The sequence below is a fragment of the Pyxicephalus adspersus genome, chromosome 1 (assembly GCF_032062135.1).
Source record: "Pyxicephalus adspersus chromosome 1, UCB_Pads_2.0, whole genome shotgun sequence".
Classification (NCBI taxonomy): domain Eukaryota; kingdom Metazoa; phylum Chordata; class Amphibia; order Anura; family Pyxicephalidae; genus Pyxicephalus; species Pyxicephalus adspersus.
Genome location: NC_092858.1, coordinates 58730569 through 58756557, shown reverse-complemented (window position 1 = coordinate 58756557; position 25989 = coordinate 58730569). Strand labels below are relative to the sequence as shown.

The 25989-nt window shown below is 36.3% G+C and overlaps 1 protein-coding gene across 1 annotated transcript in view; it reads right to left on the bottom strand.

Moving 5' to 3' along the window:
* Positions 1 to 25989, bottom strand: part of GPC6 (glypican 6) — a 318418-nt gene that overhangs the window by 220694 nt on the left and 71735 nt on the right. Inside the window, exon 2 of the mRNA XM_072411039.1 lies at positions 18441 to 18599. Within this exon, the coding sequence (XP_072267140.1) occupies positions 18441 to 18599 (159 nt within the window). The remainder of the gene's footprint in view (positions 1 to 18440; positions 18600 to 25989) is intronic.

The window sequence follows — 25989 nt, the reverse complement described above, 5'->3', positions numbered from 1 at the left end:
CGGCTAGATGCTTGTTAGTATAACTTTAGCAAAATGACTTGAAATTTTACATTTTTGTCATATGGCAGCTTACAGTGCACAAGCATTGAAGACAATAGGACTTTTAAAATTGACATTGACATAACTTTGCCACAAGCAACTAAAGTAATTATGACACCTCATTTTGGCACAGCTGAAATGACTTGATAAGAAGCCATGACAAATGACATATCACACAGAGTGAGTAGTTTTATCACTAGAACACTAAATCAGCATGTCCTGAATTTTTTGCATTCTCGCCAGATCACTCTATGTATCACAGCATAGCTATATTGCTGACAGACTATGTGAAGGAATGTGACTCATCTTTGTTTTATTGGAAGGCCTGCTAAGATGACCAATTATCTTTAAAGTGAGGTTTAGCTTTGGTGTCATCTTGCTAAAATAGTGATGAAAATGCAATTGCCCTGCATCACTGAAGGTTGGTTATTGCACTGGTAAATTACAAAACTACAGACAAGCAGCTGATGGCCACTAAATGTATACAGATGACAAGCGTGAGCCTACTGATATACTATACAGAGATTTGCAGCTTTATTCATGAAAGATAGAATGACCTTAAAAAAAGCCTCGTATGTCGCCTGTCATTCTCCAAGCTAAATAATATGTGATGTTATCCTTTGGAGGATCAGAATTTACCATACTAAACCTAATTTTCTATTTAAACAAATAATGATGGATCCACATAGACCATTGTAGGAAGTAACGTGATAAAATCAGGACAACAGATCCTATTCACGGAAATGAGAAACAGAAAGTCCACAGAAAATCGCAGGTGTTGCTGGAGCAACCGTGTAAAATCATTGTTTACAATTTTCTAAATAAAAAGGGAAATTTCCCCTATTGAATGGGGTATGAAGCATTGCAGACCTAAACTGTCAAATCACATCCATGTGATTGGTTATTCTTCTTTTTAGCATTTTTTTTACCACATTCACTAAGCTAAGTGAATATACATTTGAAAGGTGATAAATCACCAAGCCCAATAAATTAATCTTTTAAAATGAAAACTGCCATCTAAAGGTCCAGCCCAGTATGGTAACCAATTAGGTTGTTGTAAAACAAAGTGAAAGTGGCTTCCAATGCCAATCAATATTTAATTTGCAAGTGAACTGTAGATGCTGCAGTATTATGATATCATCTGCACATATCAGCAGATTTGTCTTAGTTGTTGTTCTTAAAGAGCATTTGCATTTTGACTTTGAACAACAAACTACTTATTTAAAAGACATTTTCTTAACAAGTAGTATACAAGCCATGAATGACCTCCCTAGCTGCTTTTAATGTGAAGTTATTTCTTCTGCAAATCAAAGAGTAAACACTCTAGTGTCTAATTTAATTCAGTTACTTACAGCTTTTAAACTAATTGTTATTTAGCTATTTGTTTGCATAAGAAGTCTAGCACGCTGCTAAGATGTTTTTCTCATAGAAAAAGCAAAATTTCAAAAAAATGAAAATTTTTTTTTCCAATGCCTACAGAAAAAAGATTTATTCAGAAGATGTAAATACCTTTATATGCATAGTCCAGGCACAGGTACAGTTTAACGTCTGATCATTTCTGTTAGAAATCTTAACTTTTGAGGACAGTTGGCTGGAACCTACATATTAAAAATGTTTTAGGCAGGTGTGAAAAAATGCTGTAAAGTAAGTATGCTTTCATTAACTGAAACAAAAACAACAGCGTAGGAGGCTTAAAACTGGGGGGAGAACAGTCATACACCATGGCAAAACTGAGCACAACAACAACGTGGTTATAATACATCGGCAAGGTCTCTCCTAGGCAAAGATTGCAAAGCAGATTGGAGTTCCAAGATATGCAGTTCAAACTCTTTTTAAGAAGCAGAAAGGAACGGGCAACAATAAGGATCGTAGATGCCGTGGTGACCAAGGAATCAGAGCAGCAGATGAAAGAAACATCGTGCTAACTTCCCTCCGAAAGCGGAAGAGGGCCAGCAGAGCCATCAGCTCAGAACTGGCAGAAACCTGAGGGACCCAGGTACACACATCTACTGTTCAGAGAAATCTGGCCAGAAAAAGGTCCTACCTCTGACATGGAAACAAGGCCAACCAACACAACTATGAAAACATAAAAACTAAATGATGTGTCAAACACAGCACAGAGGCCCGATTGTAATATAATGGGGTGTGTAGGGCAGTTTACTTTCAGAGAAGATCTGTGCTTAGTTCCGCATGTGCAGCTCAGCTTCGGGTGCCAGGATACCAGCAATCACGACTTCTCCTGTGCTTGCTGGGACTGAATGAACACCCACGCGGAAATTAAATCATCCCAACTCGAAGATCACAAGGAAGAAGTGAAGAAGGAAGAAAATGAGAGTGAACTGCTAGGGATAGGGAACAGTAATAACTGGTTAAGACCAGCAGTAAGTTTGCAGTTTGGTTACTATTACCTCACATACTTAACCTGCTTCCCTTTTACTTCAATGCTACCTTTCACTAATGGCCACCTATAAAAATTGAACTAGGGAAGTAGTAAGCAGTTTAGTACTGCTCACTGCTGCCTGAAGTAAAAAGTTTAAATACTGGGTCTTTATATCCCAATGCAGCAGTGTCGGCGGCTGAGGGGCTGGCAAGGTGCCAGCTGCCAGGAGCTGCACAGGAGCCTCTGTTCTTTCCACCTGTCTGAACAAAGTGTAAGTGCATTATTTAATGTAAAATTGCCTTGGTATTACTCTGTTGAACTTCCCTGTACAGCTGAGCTCTAATGAAGAGGGGTGAGCAGGAAAAGAAGGCAGTTAGATGTGCTGCAGTGCTAAAAGAGACATGAGAGGAAATAGAGCTATGGACTCAGTGCGCTTCTCCTTCACTGTTCAGTCACAAGCAGGGGAAGACATGTCTATTCTACCTAAGCATACAAAAATAAAGTCTCCTGCCTTGACCTGTGTTGGTATGGGGTTCTGTGTGTTCAGAATATTTCCTGGAGTTTAGATGTTATAACATCTAACAATGGTATTTAGACTATAGAAACATTTCTTTTTTATGTTAGAGGAAAGATTTGTAGTCAGTAAAAAAAACAGCAAATCACCAATTACCAAAGAAAAAAAATAATAGGGGGTCCCCTATTTAACTTGATTGAATGTCAACTTGTGCTTGGCAATTTACAAAAACCGTAAACCACAAGAATTCCCTAGCATGAATGCCAACTTGCTGGCACAGCATCTTCAAACAGTCCCAGACTGAAGTAGGTTAAAAGCTTTGTAAATGTTCGCCAAACCTGATGTTTTTCAGACATATACAAGCTAAGATTAAATAATATTCAGGTGTAAGAGCTTGTACAGGCAGTGCAATATTGTCAGGCCACACATCGCTTCCCAGCTCAATAAGTCCAACAAGTTTTATTGAATAGGAGGCAGAGACTCTACACTTGTTTCTCCCCAAGTGGAGTGCCATTTGTTCAATAAAACATGTTGGATTTATGCAGCTGGGAAGTGATGTGACACTTAGAATTATTGTATAGGAGAGAGGAGAAGTGAAGCCTGAAGATAAAGTGGCACCCAGCATCTTTGGACAGGACTTTGGAGTGGTGTTCTGGGATAGTAGAGAAGAGGGCACGTGGAAGGCACATTGAAGGATCCTATAATGATTGCTCTAAAAGTAAGAGCATTAGCATTTCATTTTGTATTGCATGCCCTCTTAAAAGAGACCATGCAATATCCAAAACATGCTTGGGGAATGCTTATACGAGAATGTTTATAGAACAGACAGTTGCTGCCAAGGTAAACATGAATGGCTTCTGCATGTGACTTAAAGGCAGCCTAAGGATGGGATGCCCAGAGCGCAGAGCTTTTAGAGGAAAGACAACACAATCACAAGTAATATATAGTGAGAATGTGATATCAGAATCACTTGCTGATACAGGACTCTAAAAATCAATGCAACCTAGCTTGATAAAGATAACACACAATTTCAATGTCATTTTGCTTTATTAACCCCTGACTAACTTTTATTATGTCTGTATTTTTTCTAAGGCCAGGAAAAAAATAAAGTCTTGTGATTCTACAAGATAAGGCACAATAAAGAAATTCTATTTCTAAAAACTATACAGTAGATATCCTAAAAAAAATAACTCCTAAATGTTGCTATGGATATTATAGGGGTTTCTTTCATGTGTGATCATTTTTAAGTGGCTAGTTTATTTCTGATTGCTTTCATGTCTTCACAATTTGAAGACAAATAGCTAAACTGAGAGAGTCACATCATATCGAGGTCCTAGACTTTAGCTTTCCCACAGGCTTCAGAAATTCTCTCAATTTCATGCTTGTCTGCACAGCTTTATTTACACTGAAACCCCTTTGCCATCAGCTTCACAGCACAAACTAGATATGATTTGTTGAATATCTAAGCCATTTTTTTTTACAAAAATAAAGGTAAAAAAAGGAAAAAAATGTTTTATAAATTGTGGTAATAAAATATTAAATATCCTCATGACAGATACTGAGATTTCTGTTTGGCAAACATTTTTCTATAACTTAAATAATGAAGCATTATAGGATAATACCGAAAAGGCAAATGTATATTACTTCAACTTAAACTAAACCAAAAATATTTTCTTTAGAAAGTTTTAAAAAACATAACTTCTTATGAGTTTTAGACAGGGAAAATGTTGGCTAAAGTGGACAATTAAGCCCCACCTAGCATTTAAATGCATACTTATATTCTTGCTTGGATTCCTTTTACCCTGTTCAAAAATACGGTACGAAAAAAATTAGAAAATTTCTTTTAAAATATATCTACTTTATCTCCTATCTTATTCTGCAATACCACAGCTAGAGTGACCTTGCTGGTGGGATCATGGGAATGCAGAGAATTCTAAATCTTGGGAGAAGATGCGTTTACATAGTGCTACAGGTAAGTATATCTTTTAGGTTTTCTTTTAATGCATGTTTTTGTTTGTGTCATATAGTGGTTTTACATGGATGGCTGAGGCAGGGATTAAACTAATACGTAGACCTTTCACTCGGATTTCATTTAAATACAGTCTGCAATGTAACAATGTTTTCACCAAATTCTACATATTTGTGTATATGTACGTACATATATCTACGTATATATGTACGTATTAATATAGATTTTCTTGGGCTACTGGTACTTCATTTTGGTAATTAAAATAAGAATGCTATAAAAAGTGTTTATAAAAGCATAAAAACCATTTAGGAATGTTAGTTAGTTGTAAAGTTATTGCTATGGTTTCAGACACTACTATATTTGGCCTGGAAATATTTGCATTGATGCAACGTCCAAAGACCATTTTAGCAACCTATTCATTGCCACTCACTAGTATGGAAGCACCAAGGTAGCCAGGTAGGGGTGAAGAGTCTGGTGCAGCCATTACATTACACATGTGCAAATGAAGCCTGACCCTTTTTTTGCACCTGCTTCCCCTTTCTGGCTAATCCAGACCCTCCACCATTGCCTTGCTCCCTTTTTTTTTGATTACTGGGGGTCTCTCTTTGTACAGCCACGGCTTGTAGTCTGAGTCAGTGGTGGGCAGGGGGAATGGCCCAGAATGACAATCCTGTTCTTCACACATGCGCAGTAGGCTCCTGTTCTGCGCAGGCACCCTGAATTATGCAGGATGCTGACAGCTCGCCAATCTTTAATTTTTTATTGTTCATTTTAGGAAACAAATATTGAAAACCTTTAGTTTCATTGTTGAACCCGTATTATTCTTCATAAAAAGTATCAAGATCCCGTGGTCTTTACCATCTACATTTTTTGTGTATTTAGTTCCGCGCACCTTACGTCACTGTTTAGCTTGCCAAGTAACACCCAAAAACAATGGTTTTGACTGTTATTTCAACATTGGTTGTATGACACATATCCCTCACTAATAACTACTTTATTAACTGGACTCTACATGCACTCCCTTTCCAGGGAATCCCTGACAAAACTTTTCCTAGTACCTTGATACCCATGAACCAGTCCAAAGTTTTGGGACATGTAAAACACCTTGAGTGGAACAATATTATACCATACCATCTTTTCCAAACCAAACATATACACATGGCTCCTTTGCTGTAAGCCCGGGCCTTTTGACTTTAATTTTGCAATGATGGATTTGGAGGTGCTCAGAACACAAAAATTTTGACTCTAATCTGGTTGGAGCGGTCGAGAAATCTGACTGGATTAGGTGGCCTGATTGATTGAACCCTACTATGCCAGTCAGTGACAAGTATTGCAATGTAAGATCGGAAATTTGATAGGTCAATTCTAATTAAGGTCTGGTTAGCTTCGACTTGAGTCAAAATTCAACCATTATCTGGAACTTTTAGGCGGCACAAATTTCTGATGGTGGTCCTGTTTACTCATACTGTTTAGACTATTTGTTTAAACAGAAATTCCCCCAGACTTGCACAGATTAGACTTCCAAATGTTCCACACAGAGAGACATAAATTGGAATCTCTTTTTTCCAGATGTATTATACCTGTTACTAAAACGTCCTTGCAGGATGCTAATTTCATTTTATTTGGACTGAAAATGGATGTCTAGATTTCTTGCTTTACTCCAAATAAACATTTCCAAACACGGGTTGAATGCAGGGTAAACATCTACAGTATGACCCTAGGGCTCATTTTCCTACTCCCACTTGCACTATTGTGAACCTAGAGTGGGCAATAGAACAGTACGAGGGCAATACCTAAAACCATTACAGGTCATACAGTCAATTATCATATATTTATGATGTAAAAATAGCATATAAATTTCAGTTAGAATTGGATTGCTGTGAAATTGTTCTTTAAGAACAGAGTAGTGTGAATTATTTTGGAATGACATGAATCATAAATAATAAAAGGCCAAAAAGGGGGCTATAATGATTTTTGGGTTTTGTCATATATAGTCTCTCCCCTATCAAAACGCTTCAAAATGAATAGTATGTGTTAACGAAAAAAAATCCTATACGACGTATGTATAGCTCAGCATGTTGTGTTTGTTTCAATACAATAAACCACAAAGTACATTTGCTTTTACATTTTGCCTTTTTATTTACATTCTGTACAACTTCTCCTTCTAAAGCACTGCACAAAGCTTGGCTAGATTGTGTTTTCTTTTAATAAACCTACATCTTGGAGCAAGAACAAGGAGCTAGTTACTGCGTTCAGGCTTAATTGCAAGGTTGAATAAACCCCCCAGCGCTTACAGATTACTGTCACCAATTCATGGTAACAATTTAATGTTCTTTTTTTCTGGGAAATAAATAATTTCTATTCTAACTAGCACAATAGTAAAGATCTATTCACCAGCAGGCTAATATGCACAGTCTAAGCATTAAGCAGCAGGTTTTTGCATTATGAGCAGCAAGAATCAATTATATGTTCAAAAAATTGAGTTTTTTTATTGTCTCTCTTCATAAAAGTTTTTCTGTTGCAAACATTATATCTCTTAAGAGATCTGGTTAAATCACCCCACCTGGTATCATGACTATTTATTACATAACAAATATATAAAGTACACTTTGTGCTGTCGCAGCAGTGCCATATAATAGAAAGCCTGATTCTGATTTTCTAAAGTCATTGTAAGGTACAAAAATGCAATTTTTATTCTATGAAGCCGTCAATTATTATTTTATTTTAATAATTTAAATAAAAAGTAAATTGATCTTTTGGGATGCCAGTGCATTGTGTACAAGTTTACCACTTTAACTTCTCTTCAGTTGTGCCGATAAATCAAGTTGTTTACTAATTGTTCAGCTGTAGTACTGTGTATTCAATCAATTATATAATAAATATGTACTTATTAGGAAATCAGATTCAGGCTGTTATGAAAGTGAAAAGAACACATTAAAAAAGATCTAAAGTAGTTTTGCATTCCAAAATTTCAAGGACACAGGATTTTTAATGCAGAATGGGCAGGTGATGTCGCTCGCAGTAAAACATACTTGCCCGCCTGTTCCCGAACTTCTTCTTTTCTTTAATGCAGCTTGGTGCAGAATGCCAGGTATACCAGCATCCCTCATGGCTAATGGGGCTAAACGCACCCTTGCGCGCATTTTGTAAGAGTATCATCCTCCTGGCCTTGGCAATCAGGGTTCCAATCCAACACAAAACACTTGCTTTGTACAGCACTATATGGCAGATCCATTACCTTAATACAAACTTACACATTGCAGTTTAGTGCACTTTTGAAAAAATAGATATTCATGTATGCTTTTTTAGCAGACCTTTTGGAATAAATCTTTATATATAATAATTTGGATCCATAAATTGGATGTATGTATGTATGTGTGTGTATGTATGTGTGTATGTTCCACCATCACTCGAAAACACATGGAGACATTTCAAAACTTGAGACTCATGTGAGTGCACCAGTCATCTTTGTACAGCACTGTGCTATATGTCAGAGCTATATTTGGATGTGTGTATGTCATCACTAGGAAATGCATAGAGACATTTAAACCAAAAAGCTAGTCACATGACACAGCTGATCTTTGTAAAGCGCTGTGGTATATGTCAGAGGTATATAAATGTATAATATTAGTGTGTGACTGTGGGGGGACATTAGAGTGTCAGCTCATCTGTACAGAGACTGATGGGTCTAGCTCAGTGTTTCATTGTACAGCACTATGGTATATGTCAGAACTTTATAAATCTTAATATATAAAATTGTATGTATGTGTGTATGTCATCACTAGGAAATGCATCGAGACAATTAAACCAAACTTGCTAGACATAAGACTGAAACTCATGTGAGTGCACCCTTGATCTTTGTACAGCGCTGTGCTATATGTCAGAGGTATATTTGCATGTATCTATGTATGTATGTGTGTATGTATTGCTCAGTGACAGTGTGCTTTTTGCTTATATTTTTACATACTTTTTTTTGGACTTTTTTACGAATTTCTGGCCTGTAATAATGTTTTCGAAAAAACATAAGGCATTTGGCCAAGTACAATCAAAGACAAATAAAATGAAACAACTGCATAGACAAGAAAAAAACTATAGCTTTTTTGATTCATTTTCCTGTATATTATAAGATGGCAATGAATAAATACCCGGGCAACGCCAGGTTAACAGGTAGTGGCAATTATAAAAAAAGGCATGTTTCCTTATCTGTGCAAGCTGGCAATGCCCGGCCAGCATATGCGTCCCCAGCGTGTGAACGTTGGGCTAGGGGAAGGAGATGGCAGCCGGGCATCCGCTCGCAAGTGCATGCCTGGAGGGTGGGATCGTGCAGAGAGGTAGGCGGACCAGGCGGGAAATTAAAATTTAGGAGGATTTTTAAATGTACCACTTTTGCATTTAAAAATCCTTTTAATCATACCACCAGGGGGGTTAAAGCTCTCCAAGGCTGGAGAGGATACACGTTCATAAGTGAAGCTGGGTGATCCAGCAAACCTGGAATGGATCTGGTCCAGGATTCAAAACATTTGCTAATAAGTAGCAAATAATTTTAAGAAATCCATTCCAGGTTTGCTGGATCACCCAGCTTCACTGATGAAAGTGTATCCTCTCCAGCCTTGGAGAGCTATAATAAATCAGGCCTATGAATGATCTAGGTTTTCAAGATCATTACCTTACGTTGTGTGCTGAATAAATAAACCACATATATTTATTGTTATAAAAGATGTATTATGAGATGCTTCTCGGATCATAAACAATTCATGGACTGGTATAGCTGACCTTCTTCTAGTCTGAATCTGGCATGTCAAATTTAAGTTTAGCAATCCGATAGACTTTAATGGCAATACAAAACCGGGACAAGTAAACTTTAGCTGATTTTACCTGAAGGTTCAGTGAGGATTTAAGTATTCTTCTGCTTTAAATAAATGTCCTCCAATAACATTTATTTCTGTGCAAAGCATATATACTTATAACGTATCTACAAATCACCCACACTATCAATACCATGCTCTTACTAATAAAAAAACTAATCTCCCGGATGAAAATTTTCCTCAAAGCTTTGTCAAGCCAATTTCTTTTTTAGTTTTGTATACAGCCAAAAAAAAATAACAACCCCTATTGGTTTATCATTTGTGGCCTTTACGCCACTAAGGAGCTTTCCCTTCAGTTGCTGTCCTTAATGTGGACCTAAACTCAACATTTTCACTTTACATAAAAGGGTAGACAAGCCTTATATGTAAAAGAAAAATGTTATTCATTTATTTTTTTTAAACGCAATATCTTTTTTTTTTTTAAAATCAGTTGCAACATTTTAGACAGAAGGTAGTGCAAAGCCTCCTGGGGTTCCTAAGTCATGCATCCTGGGAGGCTCTTGGCTTCTCCTTCTGTGAGCCCTTTCTTTAATAGAAAAAAAAATTGCCAATCTCATGCATGTGCAGTGCTAGATTGGCAATCTTTTTCCCTCTCCCCATCACCCGGGCTTGTGCCTGTGCAGTGCAAAGTAAGTGATGTAGGAAGAAGAACTTGGAAGAAGAGAGAAGATGTCTGGACCCGCCTCTTCCTCTGTGCCGGATCAAAGATGGATACCTGGATGACATGGGACCCAAACGAAGAAACTTCCTGACAGATGAATAGATTTGTGGGATTAAAGGTGTGTGTTTTTTTTATTTTGGGTTAAGTTCCACTTTTAGACACAACAGGATATGAGAGGACATCTCTACAAAAGAAAAAAAAAATATTCTAAAGAGTTGTTCAAACAGCAGGTGTCCCTTTAGCAAGGCAACAACTAAAATGCCTAGATTAACCCTTAAAGTTCGGTTTTAGTACCAGTGGTCAATAAAGGGGGTAAATTTGTCCAGGGGGGACATACATAGCAATACAAACTTAACAGTAGGTCAAACCTTTATCTAAAATTTAAAAAAAATTCTTTACATACACTTCAATTTCTATTTTTCAATATTTCCAAAACCATTGTGTAACATTCCTTTTTGCAAGGTCTATTTTGTATTATAATTAAAACTGCTGTGCAGACAATCTGGTGATTTTAATATTTGCCAGCAAGATCTGTGTTTCCTAGAGCATTAGCAGACCTGTGTGAACCCGTGGATTGCTCAAATACATTTAACTGTTAGCTGCGCAAACTCTACCTCTGAGGGGTATTGGGAAAACGACGACAGCAAATCAAAGGTAATAAAGCCCTGTTCGGCTTGACAAAATTTGCACAGAAATTATTTTAGGTTCATGGGTCCCAAGATAAAATACAAAGATGCCCCTTACCATTTAAGATACAGCATTTCAATCTCATCCAGGACAAAGTTGCTATTTACATATATATTAAAAATATTTATTTTGCATTGTGAATATACTTCTGGTTTACAGCAGCAAAAGGTTTATTTTAAGCTAGCTGTGCACAGTACAGAAAAGGAGAGTATGTGGTTATAGTGGCACTAATGATACAACTATTGACCAATCTTGAGACCTCGCTAACAGGTAATGATATTTTTTATTAGTATTCTTACTAGTAAGTCTCTTTTACTAAAAACCCTAGTTACTTTCAACTTTTTAACGTTTTTTGTTTAGTTAGTTATGCTTTAAAGTGGAAATAAACCTGTGTATGCAGGGTGGGATTTTGCTATAGCATACTTACACTTTATAGCACACTTATTATGACTCCCATCTCTGCCACTGCTAATTCATAATACCCAGTCATCCACATTGGTCATTAGATGGCCACTGATGGTAACTCCTGCACATACACACAAACATTACATTGTTCCCAGTTCCTGATCCAATTCGGTCATCTTAAAGAACGAGTACGTGGACCATATGGTGTGCACTGGAAATTCAAAGATTGCTACAGTAAGGAGGAAAATACTTTACATGTCTTGCCTCACAAAATCCCATCTTCCTAGCAATTTTTTTATCTTTTTAATCTATTCTGCTATAGGGACCTTTCATGGCACATAAAGTACCCAGAAGACCCGTACAATAACCCCTTTTTCTTTCCACACTCCTACTGGGAGCTGTCAGCAGAAAGAAAATTCACTCCTGATTCACTGGCCCTGATTCCTGATTCCATGTCTGGAGAGGATACTTTTATCAGTGAAGCTGGATGATCCAGCAAACCTGGAATGGATCTGGTCCAGGATTGAAAACATTTGCTAACAAATAGCAAATTGCTTTTAGGGAATCCATTCCACGTTTGCGAGGTCACCCATCTTTACTTATAACAGTGTATCTTCTCCAGTCTTGGAGATCTTTAAAAAAAACAGGTCCACTGTATTTCCTTGTTGTAGTGATTATTCAATTTAACACTTTGGGGTCTATTTATAAATATTTTCACCAAGGATTTACCCAATGTTTATATAAAATATACAGTTTTTACATTTGATTCAATTAGAAAATGTGTGAATCAACACATTCTATCATGATTCATGCATTTGATTGTTTTCAATGTAAAAATGTGATTGTGTTTAAAATTTGGAGAATCCAGAGTGAGAACATTAGTAGAACTATTTGTTACAATATTGCATGGTATTGCTGCAGATCCTAGATTTGTCATTTTAAAATATTTTGCAGTGTTGTGTTAAAAAATACAAAATGATACAAAAATACAAAATACAATTTATTTCCTTTGTAGAAATTTAAACAGATGGTGAACTATTAGCAGAATACATTTGTATTTTTACATACTGCTGTGCAAGCTATTAAACTACCACTGGTGTAAACTTGATAAAAATAATTTGTTTCTATTTTTTTACCTTTTGCCTTAAATAGATATGAATTTGTTAAGGTCTCAGCAAAACATGCACCTTTACAAATGGAAGAAAAAAGGAATAATCTCTAGCTGAGAAAAGGGTTGTTTACTGTAAGAGCTGGGAAAATGTTGAATAGTTGTCCACAGGAACTGATTTTAGAACATACAGTAGATGTTTTCCTCCATGAAGGTTATATAAGGGGAAAAGGCACAATGATAAAAATAGTAAAATGTTTAACATCAAACATTTATACACTTCTAATACAGGTATAACATAATACATTATTCTGATTTATTATCAGCTTGCAATCCCTAATAATGCAAACAGAATAGCTGCCGCCTAACTGCAAGAATCTAGGATGGAATAAATACTTACCAATTGTGTGATCAAATGTCAATCATCGGTTCTGTTTGCTCAGTCAATGTAGGGTGACCAAGGTTTATTTTATCGGTCAGCTGAAACTTACTTTTATTTTCTAAGTATTCTTATCAAGAAGTATTCTGAACACCCTTCTATTTATCAAGGTTTAGCTTTAAAATTTGACCCAAGGGACTTTCTAAAATCTGCAACTGTTTTATATGTGCTCCATGAGCTAAAGCTACATTTTTGCCTTCTGACTTAATGACTTACAACAGCAAACCTGAGACTGAAATAAAGCAGTCACTAGGGAAAATATGAATTTGGATATCCTATATCCTTTCAGAGGTTCACAGTGTCTCTTTTAAGCTGATCCCTTTTGGGAACACAGCAATTGAAAAAAAAATAATAACTGTATTCAGCCCCAGTGCTAGCTATAAAATCAGCACCTACAGCATAATTATCAAATTAGATAAAAATGAATAAAAAATACCTGATGTAATGTGCTAATAAATCTGCCTATTAAGTGTATTTAAATGTATTACATTTTTATATTAGAAAGATTTTTTCTTCCCATTTTTTAATAAAGTGTGCATAAGGCCAAAACTTTTTTGAGGATAAAGTAGGTAAAACCCCTCTTAGGTCTATATCTCATTGGAATAGGTTCTTCACAATACGTCCTGAGCACTTAACAGGTAGAGGGAGGAAGTCTCTCTAAAGTGGGATAAATCCCATCTTAGACAGCTGTCACAAGAACAAATGTTCTTATTTGGAATTTACCCAGCTGTACATCTTCTGGTAACATCTAGCAAGAACACTAGATACGTTTACTGCTAAACTAATTTTCACTATACATCTATATTTTCACTGCTATCACTATATATAGCTATGTAAATATATATATATATATATATATATATATATATATATGTGTGTGTGTATGTGTGTGTGTGTGTGTCTAAATAACTTTGAAGATATTTCCTCTACAAGGTGAGGTATATTGTTATACATTTATTATGCAGAAATAATTAGGCATACACAGCAAAGTTTATTGTCGTTTGCGGATTCCTGTCATATCACATACAAAAAAGTGCAGGACATATCTGAGAAGAGTGTCTGTGCTATGCACCAGCTGCAGCCAAAGCTTAATAATTTCAATGCTAAAAAATTAAAAAATCAAAGCCAATGCTTATTAATTTAAAATTCTTGATATGATCACAAAGCATAAACAATAATATTCTATTGGCTTTAGGAAATAAAACTTTATAAAGCTCCTTAGTATAATAATGCCCCCCAGTAAAGTAAAGTCAATTAACTGTGAATAATATTTTGGAAATATTCCAGTACAACCAAAGTAGACTCTTTGTAGTAATTTTGGCTATCCATGTGTTAGACAGTTATATTTACATGACTCACCCCAGTATGTGCTTAAGATAGAATCCTTCTGGCTGGAGAATAAAGCTAGCTCCTGGGGTGTATGAATACTTTTGTTGTGTACTACACCCTTCTGACCATATGCCGCTGTCAGGAAGGTCTGTAGGGTTCTCAGTCAATGGGCCTAATTTATTAAAGCTCCCCAAGGCTGGAGAGAATACACTTTCCTCAGTAAAGCTAGGTGATTCAACAAACCTTAAATGGATCTTGTCCAGGACTAATATTATTTTTATTATTACACAGTATTTATAAAGCACCTTCATATTACACAGCACTGTACAAAGTCCTCAGTTAAGTCACTAGCTGTCCATCGGGGAGGCTCACAATCTAATGTCCCCACCATAGTCATGTCTTTTATACATTCCAAGGTCAATTTTTGGGGGGAAGCCAGTCAACCTAACTGCATGTTTTTGGAATGTTGAAGAAAACCAGAGTACTTGGAGGAAACCCACGCAAACACGGGGAGAACCTGCAAACACCATGCAGATGGTTTCCTAGCTGAGATTCGAACCTGGGACCCAGCGTTGCAAAGGCCAGAGCACTTACCTGTGAGCCACTGTGCCACCCGACTAATAACATTTGCTAGCAAATTGCAAATAACTTTGACGAAATCCATTCCAGGTTTGCAGAATCAACCAACTTCACTAATGAAAGGGTATCTTCTTAAGCCTTGGAGAGTTTTAATGAATCAGGGCCAATGAATCAACCAATCAACATGATGCTCTTTAATTTCTTCATTTCAAAGGGCAGTTTAGAGCCATCCAAATCATTTAGAGTAAAGATTGTATTTCCAGATGCATTAAAAACTCAAAACATGAATGTTTCTCTGTTAAGGTTCATACCGGCTCAATAGCATGTTCAACAGCAAGATGATCTCTCAAGATCGTCCCCTTTGAACCTCTCTATGATGTCATCCAAAGATTAATTGGGTATGATTTAATAAAGCTGGAGAGGATACACTTTCATCAGAGAAGCTGGGTGATCCACCAAACCTGAAATGTATCTGGTCCAGAATTCAAAGAATTTGCTAGCAAATGACTATGAAGGAATCCATTCCAAGTTTGCTCGATCACCCAAGTTCACTGATGAAAGTGTATTCTCTCCAGCCTTGGAGGGCTTTAATAAATCAGTTCCATTGTGTAACTCACTAGTTTACAATATTAGAGCTACTATTAAGAATATCAAGTAAAATACATACTTAAACTATCTTAAAGACTTTCAAAGGGGTTCATACAGAAAGCTAAAAATAGAGAACCCCCCAAAGAAAAGGAATAGAGTCAGTTTATTACATGCACATACTAATGTACTTAGTGAATCATGACTCTGCACATTTTTGCAGCTTTAGACTAAAATGAAAGCGTGTGGTGGCATAACTGGGTTTGCAATACTACCTAATACCTTTCCTCATTCCATTACAGTGTACTACAATTTTTTTCTTCTTCTCTTACAGGAGCCTATATTCAGCAAGCTTGATTAGACAGGCCAGGATGATGTTACTTTAAGTGGAACTTTCAGCCAAAAAAAAAAAAAAGTTGTAAAAGTGTAAAGCTTCTAAGTGTAAAGCTGTAAAAGCATCCAGTAAATCCCACGCTGTCCTCTTTTCCTTCCTCTTTCCAGCCATCTTTTATTTCTGGCTTGTGCTGACGTCACCCACTCTCACAATTGCACATGCATGTGATCGGGTGACGTGTCTTCCTGAAAATCAAAAAACAAAGAGCTAATCTGAGTGCGCATTCCAGGAAAGCCCCTTATGACACATGCTCGATCTCAGATGCTCAGAAGGAGCAGCCTCCTGGAATATGTGACTTCTGTATCCCAGGAGGCTGTGGGTTTAGTTTGGACTTTACTGCTGCAGCTAGGAGGGGTACTCTCCAAAAAAATAAATACATTACAATATATAGAAAGGTTAGACACCCTTTTATATTATGGTAAAAATTAATAGGTCCTCTTTAAGTTCCTTTATTCCCAGCATTCAAAAGGGAAGTTGGGATTGCCAGGCAACAAGCAAAATATGATAGCTGGACAGTAATCAGGCAGTTAAGAACAGTTATTGTGGAGGGGACATTGCCGGTCTCTTTCCGCAATAAACACCTGCCTGAATCATGAATTTTCAGTTCAACGAAATTTAGTTCCATTTTAAAGTCTTACATTCAATGGATTTATACAACTAACAAACCTGTCTAGCAGTCCAATGATGTATAAATGGTTATATATTGTAATGTTAATTATAAGGTATATATGCTCTTGTTTTTTTAAAAAAAGTTTTAATGTTTTAATTTACAGAAACAAAATGTAGAGGCACTTTACCAGCCAATCTGAAGTAAAGCACGGTGTGATGCTTAACAGCCTGTCTTCAGACAAAGTACAACAAATCCAAAAAAAATCATGTCCAAATGCACTCCAAAGCAAGAAGAAAATATAATTTTAGTAGCAGATTAAAAAAAAATACACTTTGCAAAAATTAAAATTGCTCCTTATATGTATCAGCCACGCCACCCTCGTGAAAGGTCTATTTTCAAGGCTAGGGAGGCCGATACTCGTAAGCCAGGAAAAAGTTTTTTCCACACTATATTTTTTATTTTGCTATGCTGAAAATGTATTTTCTCCTTTTTTCCTTTTTTTTAGAACATTTAGAGAGTGCTAAGTTTTTTTTTAATGTATTTTATTGACAGCTGCACATTAACAAAGGTGTAATTAGTTTACTCATATTAAATATTAATAGTAATATTGTTTAATTATATGCTGTAACGGTTATCCTACATTGGATAAGGTAGCTGTAATAAAATAGCTTTTTCAAATTCACTAAAGGTAAGCACAATAACAAAAGGATGCACAATCGACATGTGGCAATTCCTGACTGCCATTCACATGCAAAATTACTAAGCACATTCCCATGAGCATAACTACCTATTTGCAAATATAGATTTTATGGTTCACAGGAGCAGAAAACAGGGAATTTTTTAAACAAATATTAGGTTGCCTTGTTTCAATGGTGAGTTAACATTTTACTACACTTTCAGCATACAAGTATAATACACATAGTCAAAAAATTACCAAGGACAGAAATATTTGTACTGATCTGTACGAATCGCATTGTAATTACAATTACTAATATTATTAACTTTGACTTATAAAGCTTGAACGTGTTACACAGCACTGTACAAAAACAAGGGCTGCAGATGACATACATATGTATTTTATCAACACAAACAAAGATACAGAAGGAGAAGGGGACTCAGCCTAATTGAGGTCACAGTCTAAAAGGGGAAAGTATACAAAAAGTGGGGGAAAGAAATGGTGGCTATTTAGTGATGAGTTGAGGGAGCAAGAGAGAGAGAGAGGGGGGAAGATCGGTAGGTTTTAAAAGGGAGGTTTTAAGAGCTTGGTTTAATGTGATGAAGGTAGGAGCAACCCTTATAGAGGCACGGTCAATAGTTTGATAATTCAGCACCCCTGCTAGTTGGACACAATTTACACCCCTGAGATCACCCATTGATCACTGTGCATATTTACCATAGCAAACACACTTAAAAATGTGTATAAATATGCAGGTAGCATTTTACCATCTAGTTAAATAAGAACTGCTCACCCCATTGGCAATTCAGACTTGCTTGAAACAACACTTTCAGTCATTTTAAGCTTTAAGTATGTCCCACAGTGTTGGTCTTTACATTTATTACCATGGAAAGCCTTATCTGTGCACCCTACCGTAATTTTTTATTATTAAGCTTGACAAACTTCCTGGTGAAGCTCACCACTTTTAGGCCACTGAAAGCCCTCTTATTGGCAGAACTGGTGTTTGTGAACGTTTGAGAACTTGTCACATGGGTGGTTGTCATCTGAGCAAAGCAACAAGGAATGAAGGAAATGTGGGTATACATTGCTTGGAAGGGATTGTAATGCAAACTACCACTACAAAAAAAAATCAGATCAGACAATGTATTCTCAAAATTGTTAAAATTGGCATTGACATTTTAACAAAATCTAACCACTTACCATCAAACTTTCTATGCCATAATGTGAATGCAGTGCGGACAAAATGGCTTGTTTCTTGTACTATATTGTCAAATTCCAGCTGACTTTGGTGACTAAGTTTATCCTCCATTTCAGTTGTGCAGCAAGTGTATTCCTGGGAACAGACACGCAGATGATCCCCTGAAGAACAATTAACAAAAAAAGTTTTTTTGTTTATAAAAAAAAAGAAGCACCACAAGATTGATTATTTTGCAGTCTAAATTCATGAATCTTTCATGCTGAACATTTCTTGTTGTTAGACTGTATATTAGAAAATAACTTAAGCCCAGAAGATGAAAACAATTAAAATTAAAAATTCATACAAGAGGCATGGAGACATAAGTTTGCGTGTGATAGCATAAATTTGAAATATTCTTTATTATTTCTGTTTTATTTTGCTTTTATGGCAGTATATTCTGATGAAAGTATAGTAACTTGATGAAAATTCCTATCAGGAGTTGGCTACTTATAATTTCCAAAGGGTAAGTCAGTCAATGCAGAATAAAAGACATATAATACATTGTAATATAAATATAATTCATTGCAGTGGGAACACTGCAATAATAAAATAATATTGCATAAATACTGCATAATAGTGGGAGCAAACCCTACATAAGACTTTATACATGTGTACAGCAGTTCCCACATGTTGTTCTTCAATTATTGCAGATCAATGAAGGAGCGGGGATGACCTCCGTATGGATCAATGAAGGAGCAGGGATGAACTTTTTACTTTTCTTTGGAGGAGGAGACACCAGTGTGGCCTTCTTAAGCCCCACTTTACCTCGTCAAATAACTGAACACTGCTGCGTGTACTGCACTCATTTGTTCTATTGTAGCTGGAACCAACCAAGCAAGATTGTTTTCACAAGCATTATTCCAGTGTGTGTGTATGTAGCCTACTTATTCAGCTTTTGTCACCTGAGGTCAGAAAGTTTTTAACTCACATTCTGTACAGTAAAGCCACGACACAATAGCAGTTTTTTAGCACCTACAAATCTATTGATTTTCCAATAGAGTTGCCACAATGCGTGTCTTAATATCTACAAATTGATGGTGAACCATAATCATTAGTGGCTGCATTGGATATTATCAGCAACCACTGAAGCTGGAGATTTTTTAGATAGATTTAAAGGTTGCAAAAAGTCAGAACTCGGCAGCTATTTTTTTATTAGGCAACACGTATGTTAATAGGAACAATTCTGTAGCTGCTATAAATTGCTGTTAAAAATTGTGAAACAGCACCTTAAATCCAGGAAAGAGTGCAGGACTTACCCATGAAAAATGTGCCGCTAAAAGTAGTTCGCTTCAAAAGGAAAGGAATCCTAATGCTTTCTATGATCAGCATGAAATATCATGTTAGCTTATGTGTCTGGAAAAAAGAGCTGCCATCGTTACTACCCTCCTGAAAATAATAGTTGCCTGGTTCCCATAATAACCATTCATGTATAATTTGCAGCAAAAAAACAAACAAACAGACTTAATAGGCTAGAATTTTTTTGTTTTTTTCTTTTGTTTGTTTTGGCAAGCAGTTCACTAATTGCAGGCTTCATATTCCTAAACTAAAGATTTTCAGTGTGACCTTGTCTAAGAACAAGGAACTGGAAACTATTGAGTAACTTTTGACCCCCTGATTAAAGCTGAAGGTCAGACTTCAATAAAATATTCAAAGATACATTTTCCTAAGATAGTACAGTTATATGTATTTAAGATTCCGAAAACCGAGTTATTGCTTACTCTCTTTAAGGTACCAGTACAAAATATATGTAGTCATTAGGATCAAGCTGTTAAAAAAAATAAATTCCTCATCCAGTATATATGAACATGTACAATAGTATCCTATGTGGTACTGCATTCATGTCATCTTGTTCTTTCAGAATGTACATTTATATTGTTTGAAATATTACAAGACACATCGTGCAAGAGGCATTGCATGTGCAGTTGTTATTGTGATCAAACAATGCTGACATTTATTTCAGTGAGATGGAAACAGCACAATTATCCTTACTTTACAGTGGTCTACCTGCTTGTTATATGCCAAAATTTCTTTTTTTCCAAACTGCTGGAGCAATGATTTTGCAGCTAATAGGTTTCTGTATATTATGAGGTCACGTTATGTTAGTTTTAATGTGAATTTTAGCTTTTACCTTTATTTCATAAGCAATCAGAGTATAAATTATGGTCCCTTCTAAATAAATATATATTTCTTAAAGTACTTTGAAGAACAATAAGATGTTTAAAGTTTAACCCAAACATCAGTTCTGTTGTTGGAAAGTAGAAATCCATGGCAAGTAGATTTTCCCTGGAAAGGCCTTTAACCTCCCCAGAGGTAACCCCGAGTGTGACTCGGGGTAGAAAAAAGTTGGTAAAAGTGGTAACCCCGAGTCACACTTGGGGTATGTAAACCTATGGAAAGGTAATAGTAAATACAGCCTTACCTAATCCGCCCGTGTCCCGCGCCGTCTAGAGCCGTAATCTCCGTCTTCTTTCTTCTTCCTGCTTCTGCATCCGATGAGTTCCTGGTGACGTTGGTGCGTGTGTACGTTGCCGGTGAGGCGAGGCAAGAAATTCAAAATCCATTTGTATTGCATTCAATACAAAATAACTGTATTGAATGTAATACATTGGATTTTTATGTGTAAAAGCAGTACATTGTTTTCAAGAACATTTATTTTACAGTATATATATTAGTATGAGTATAATGCGGTTCAGTTGTGCTAGAGTGTGCCATGCAGTTCCGCCGCTAGAAGTCACCTCCTGTGTCACTGAGGAAAATAAACCACGTTCTTGTTGGTGGGAAAATTTGTTTTGCAATTGGCAAACCGGGCAACACAACAGTGGAAACTTGCCAAATCGTAACAGCATTTGGGGATGAAGCTATGGGTCACACTCAAACCTTTGAGTGGTACATGCACTGTTTTTTTTTTTTACATCAAGGGGCTTATCCACAAGTTTGTCCCACAAAGGCAGATGGTAAATGGTCCGTTCTACTCTAAGAAAATCTTGGGTGTTGCATCATGACAATGCACTGACGCATTCTTCACTTCTTCGTCAGTTTTTGACAACACCAACTCAACTGTTGTTCCGTATCTCCTTTACTTACTTGACTTAGACCCCTGCAATTTTTTTTTTGTACCCAAAAATGAAAAAGATTTGAAACTGTAGAAGAGATAAAGAGAATAACGTGGGACACACTTAGAGACATCACAGAAATCGATTTCCAGGGGTGCTTCCAAGCATTACACACTGGAGCCGCTGCATCCATGCAGCAGGAGATTACTTTGAAGGAAATTAAGCCATTTAACTTGCTATGTAAGTGTCAAGTTTTAACCTCCCTAGCGGTTCATTTCTTTCCGGTTTTATGTGTCTAAAAGCAGTACATTGTTTTTCATGAAAATTGATTTTACAGTATAATACAATAGTATGAGTATAATAAAGTTTGAAACACAAAATCATGTAAAAACAATAAATTGAATGAATTAAAAAAATCTATATATTAAAAAAATTTTTTTTTTTTAAATTTAAAAAAAATTACACATTATACTCATTCTATTATATATACTGTAAAATAAATGTTCTTGAAAACAATGTACTGCTTTTACACATAAAAATCCAATGTATTGCATTCAATAGTTATTTTGTATTGAATGCAATACATACGGATTTTGAATTTCCCGCCCCGTCGGCAACGTACACACGCACCAATGTCACCGGGTACTCCCCGGTGACTCATTGGATGCAGAAGCAGGAAGAAGGAAGAAGAAAGAAGACAGAGATCGCGGCGCTGGACGGCGCGGGACCCCGGCGGGTCAGGTGAGGCTCTATTTACTGTTACCTTCCCATAGGTTTACATACCCTTAGTGTGACTCGGGGTTACCACTTTTAGCAACTTTTTTTCTACCCCGAGTCACACTCGGGGTTACCTCTGGGGAGGTTAATATGTGAATTCCAGGAACTTTTGGCTCACCCATCGTATATGTGAGAATGGCCATGAATCTTTGTATGCAGCTTAGAATAATGCTTTTTTTTAAACTTGCCTACCTGTCTGTCTCTTAAAAACCTCACTACTTACCCACCATTCCTTATCCCCCCTCTTATTGTGTGCTACTTTCCCACCTTTTAGAATGTAAGATCTTCTGGGCAGGGTTCTCTCCTCCTCTTGTGTCACTGTATCTGTCTGTCATTTTCAACCCCTAGTTATTGTACTGCGTAATATGTTGGTGCTATATAAATAGTGTGGTTGCTCAGTAAAAAGGTCCTACGTTAACAAAAGTTAAATGTTTCTATCAATGGGACACTGCCCCTGGCAACATGAACTGTCATTGTTAACATTACTTCAGTCTCTGGTAACATAGCAATGGTGTTTTTAGTAATGTGACAATATTGTTTCGGACTATTAGCAGTAGCTGTGGCTCTTCTAATGTGGCAGATTTGATGAGATGAAACTGATCATTTTGATCCAATATAGGAAAAATTTTCAAATGGGGGTTGTCTATGTTAACAAATATCCTGCATGGGAGGCTATATATTATTTTCTGCCTAAGACACATTTTGTTTTAAATCCTGTTGTCTCAAGGATAAGAACTAAAAGGAAAATTTACTAGCAAGACATATACAACAAAAATAATCCTTCCTTACCTTTTGCAAAACTTAAAATGATTGGGTATAATAAAAAATTAGTGTCCAAAGAAAAACAATAGACGAATGACAAAAAAAAAAATACTTAAAGATGTAAACAGACAACAAAACATAGACTAGTGTTTCTTCTTCTTGAGCAATAAGCAGTTTGTGACTCTCAGTTCAGTTTAAAAGATATTAATACTTTTTTTGGCTATCTGTAAGGTTGACATTCTTCCTATTGGGCAGTGATGTAAGAGACATTCTTCCTACTGACCACCACACTAATGTGGTTGTGAATCTAGTAATTATTGAAGGGGTTCCCCAAAGAAAGATCTGAAAGTTATTTCAAGGGGTTCCCTTATGTAAAAAGGGTCGAGAAACACTGATCAGTGGTCCCAACCTTTTTGGACCCACGGGCCACTAAATTTACTGGCTCTGGAACCTCCCTCATAGTGACATCATGATGCCAGAACCAGAGACACAAACCGCCCACTTCCCTGAGCCTACGATCCATACCGGGTACATGTTCCGCGGCTCTGGCCGTTGCACCCTCTCAGCAGGGTCCTTTACCTGACCCCACTCGGGTGCGAACTGTCCAGAACCGCAGACCTCCAAAAGTTTTTGCAGACCACCGGTTGGCAACTGCTTATCTAAACTAAGATTTTAGGAATATAACACTGTGAGATGATAATGACTGTATAAATGTAGTGGATCATTTTCCCCAAACTTCTGTACTACTGTAGTGAACATTGTAGTGAAGATATTTAAAGCTAGGTGAGGGCAAAAGATTTCAAACATGGCATTGTCTGACATTTTGAGATATTCCAACGGTAGACAAAAGCAATAGATAAAAAAGTCGAACAAGCCTTGATTCTTTAAACTGGCTTTCTGGTTTCCATAATCTGTAATGGTGAGTGATGTTTTTAATATTATGGAAATATTTACTCTGATAGGAAAAAAATGAATTTAGGAAAACATATTTGCTGATTAGAGGAAACGAAAAATGAGATAACCCTTAAAGAAATCATAAATTACAATCAGTATTGGGAATTGCTTAATATGAAAACCTCTGGAGGTTGGATAAAAAGGAATTTTATCTAAATAAGGGGAATTGTTCTTTAATGTACACAACAAAAATTGATTTTATTTCGAGAAAATTATGTTACATTTTACGGAATTAGATAGGCAATACCGTAAGTGATATTGATCCATTTGGGAATAAGATATTTTCTCATAGTTAAATAGAGAAATAGCTGTTTTACATTTTTTTGTTGTTTCATTTGAATTATTAAGATTCAGTAATGGACTAAAAAAGACAAACTTACTGAAATGTAAACAGACAAGACATAAGTTGTAATAAAACAGCTCAAATTACATTCAAGTGAACTTTTAGTTTGTTTTTTATTTATTTTTTTTTGTTCTTTTTTTATTGCTCAGTACAATTGTGTAAAACATTTTATTTCTTTAACCGTAGGAGCACTACTATAAAAACTGGATTTGTAAGGAAGGGGGTTTAGTATGTTGGTACAACATACAACAGCAGTTGGACTAGATAAATATGAAATATTGTTTTACTACCTGCAACCATCAGGTTGCAAACCCTGCACAAAAGGTTTGATTTAATAAAGCTCCAAGGCTAGAGAAATACACTTTCATCAGTGAACCTGGGTGGTCCAGCAAACCTCGTTTGGATTTCCTAAAATGAATATTCTATTTGTTAGCAAATATTTTCAATACTGGACCAGATCCAATCCAAGTTTGCTGGATCACCAATGTTTACTGATCAAAGTATCTACTCCAGCCTTAGATAGCTTTAATAAATCAGACTCAAAATTTGAAGTGTATGTGAGTTGGGGAGGGGTGGTTAGGGTGTTGGGTCTTTTCTTTAGCTGTTAGGCTAAAAACAGGCTTAAAGTTTTACAAATGAATAAAGTGTAATCCAATGTGCAGCATTAAAAAGTTTAAGTGCCATGCAAGGTCCCTATAGTGCAGTTAGTGTATCTTTATTGCACACCATTCTGGACACAACTTAGTTGTATAGGATTCTGCAGCAACCAGCAACAGGCATCATAGGAAACATGCAAAATATATGTAGCTAGAGCACTCCTCACTTAAAAAAAATGTATGTGGGTCCTGACCCTTAAGAACTGTAATTGCACAGACCTGATTTTATAGTCAGTTCTGATGATTGGAGTTCTGCTGCTGGATTACATCCTGCACCATAGCTTTTGTCATTCCTGGTCCCCCAAGCATTTTACAGCTCTATAGACTTCTATTTAACATTAGGCAACAGCACCATAGAAAACTATGGGGCTGTGATGTGTGGATATGGATCAGGACAGTGAGGACTGACACTTGACAAACAGTCAAGACATGGACAATAATTACTATATGTATGTATTTGTAGAGGGGAGTGGTGGGTAACCTTAGCTCAGGGAAATGGGGCAAATGAGACAAGTGCATTCTTCCCTAGGCTATGTACACACATAGGATAATTGTCGCTGCCCAAAAAATAATGTAATCTCCAGCTTCTGTATCTTACTGATTTTATCAAACTCTACAAAATGTAAGTAAAATCCAAAGCCTCATTGCATCATTTCTGGGGAAATGACTAGTGAAATTAAAATAAATAAGTGAAATAAAGAATACTTACTGGAATAGTTAAATAAATACCATCATATAAATGAATCATGCAAAAACTGATTAAAAAGATAACAATAAAAACAAATGGCATAAAATAAATATGCACTATAAAATATGCACTAAAATTGTAAAAAAAAAAAAAAAGCTGAATATGTTCTGTAGGTTTGTATCATTTTATGTCACACGTTAAATAATTTGGAAGGTAGTTTGTACTTTAAATGCTCTGTCTTATTGCACTTTCAATTATGTGACAACTCTGAGATCAATT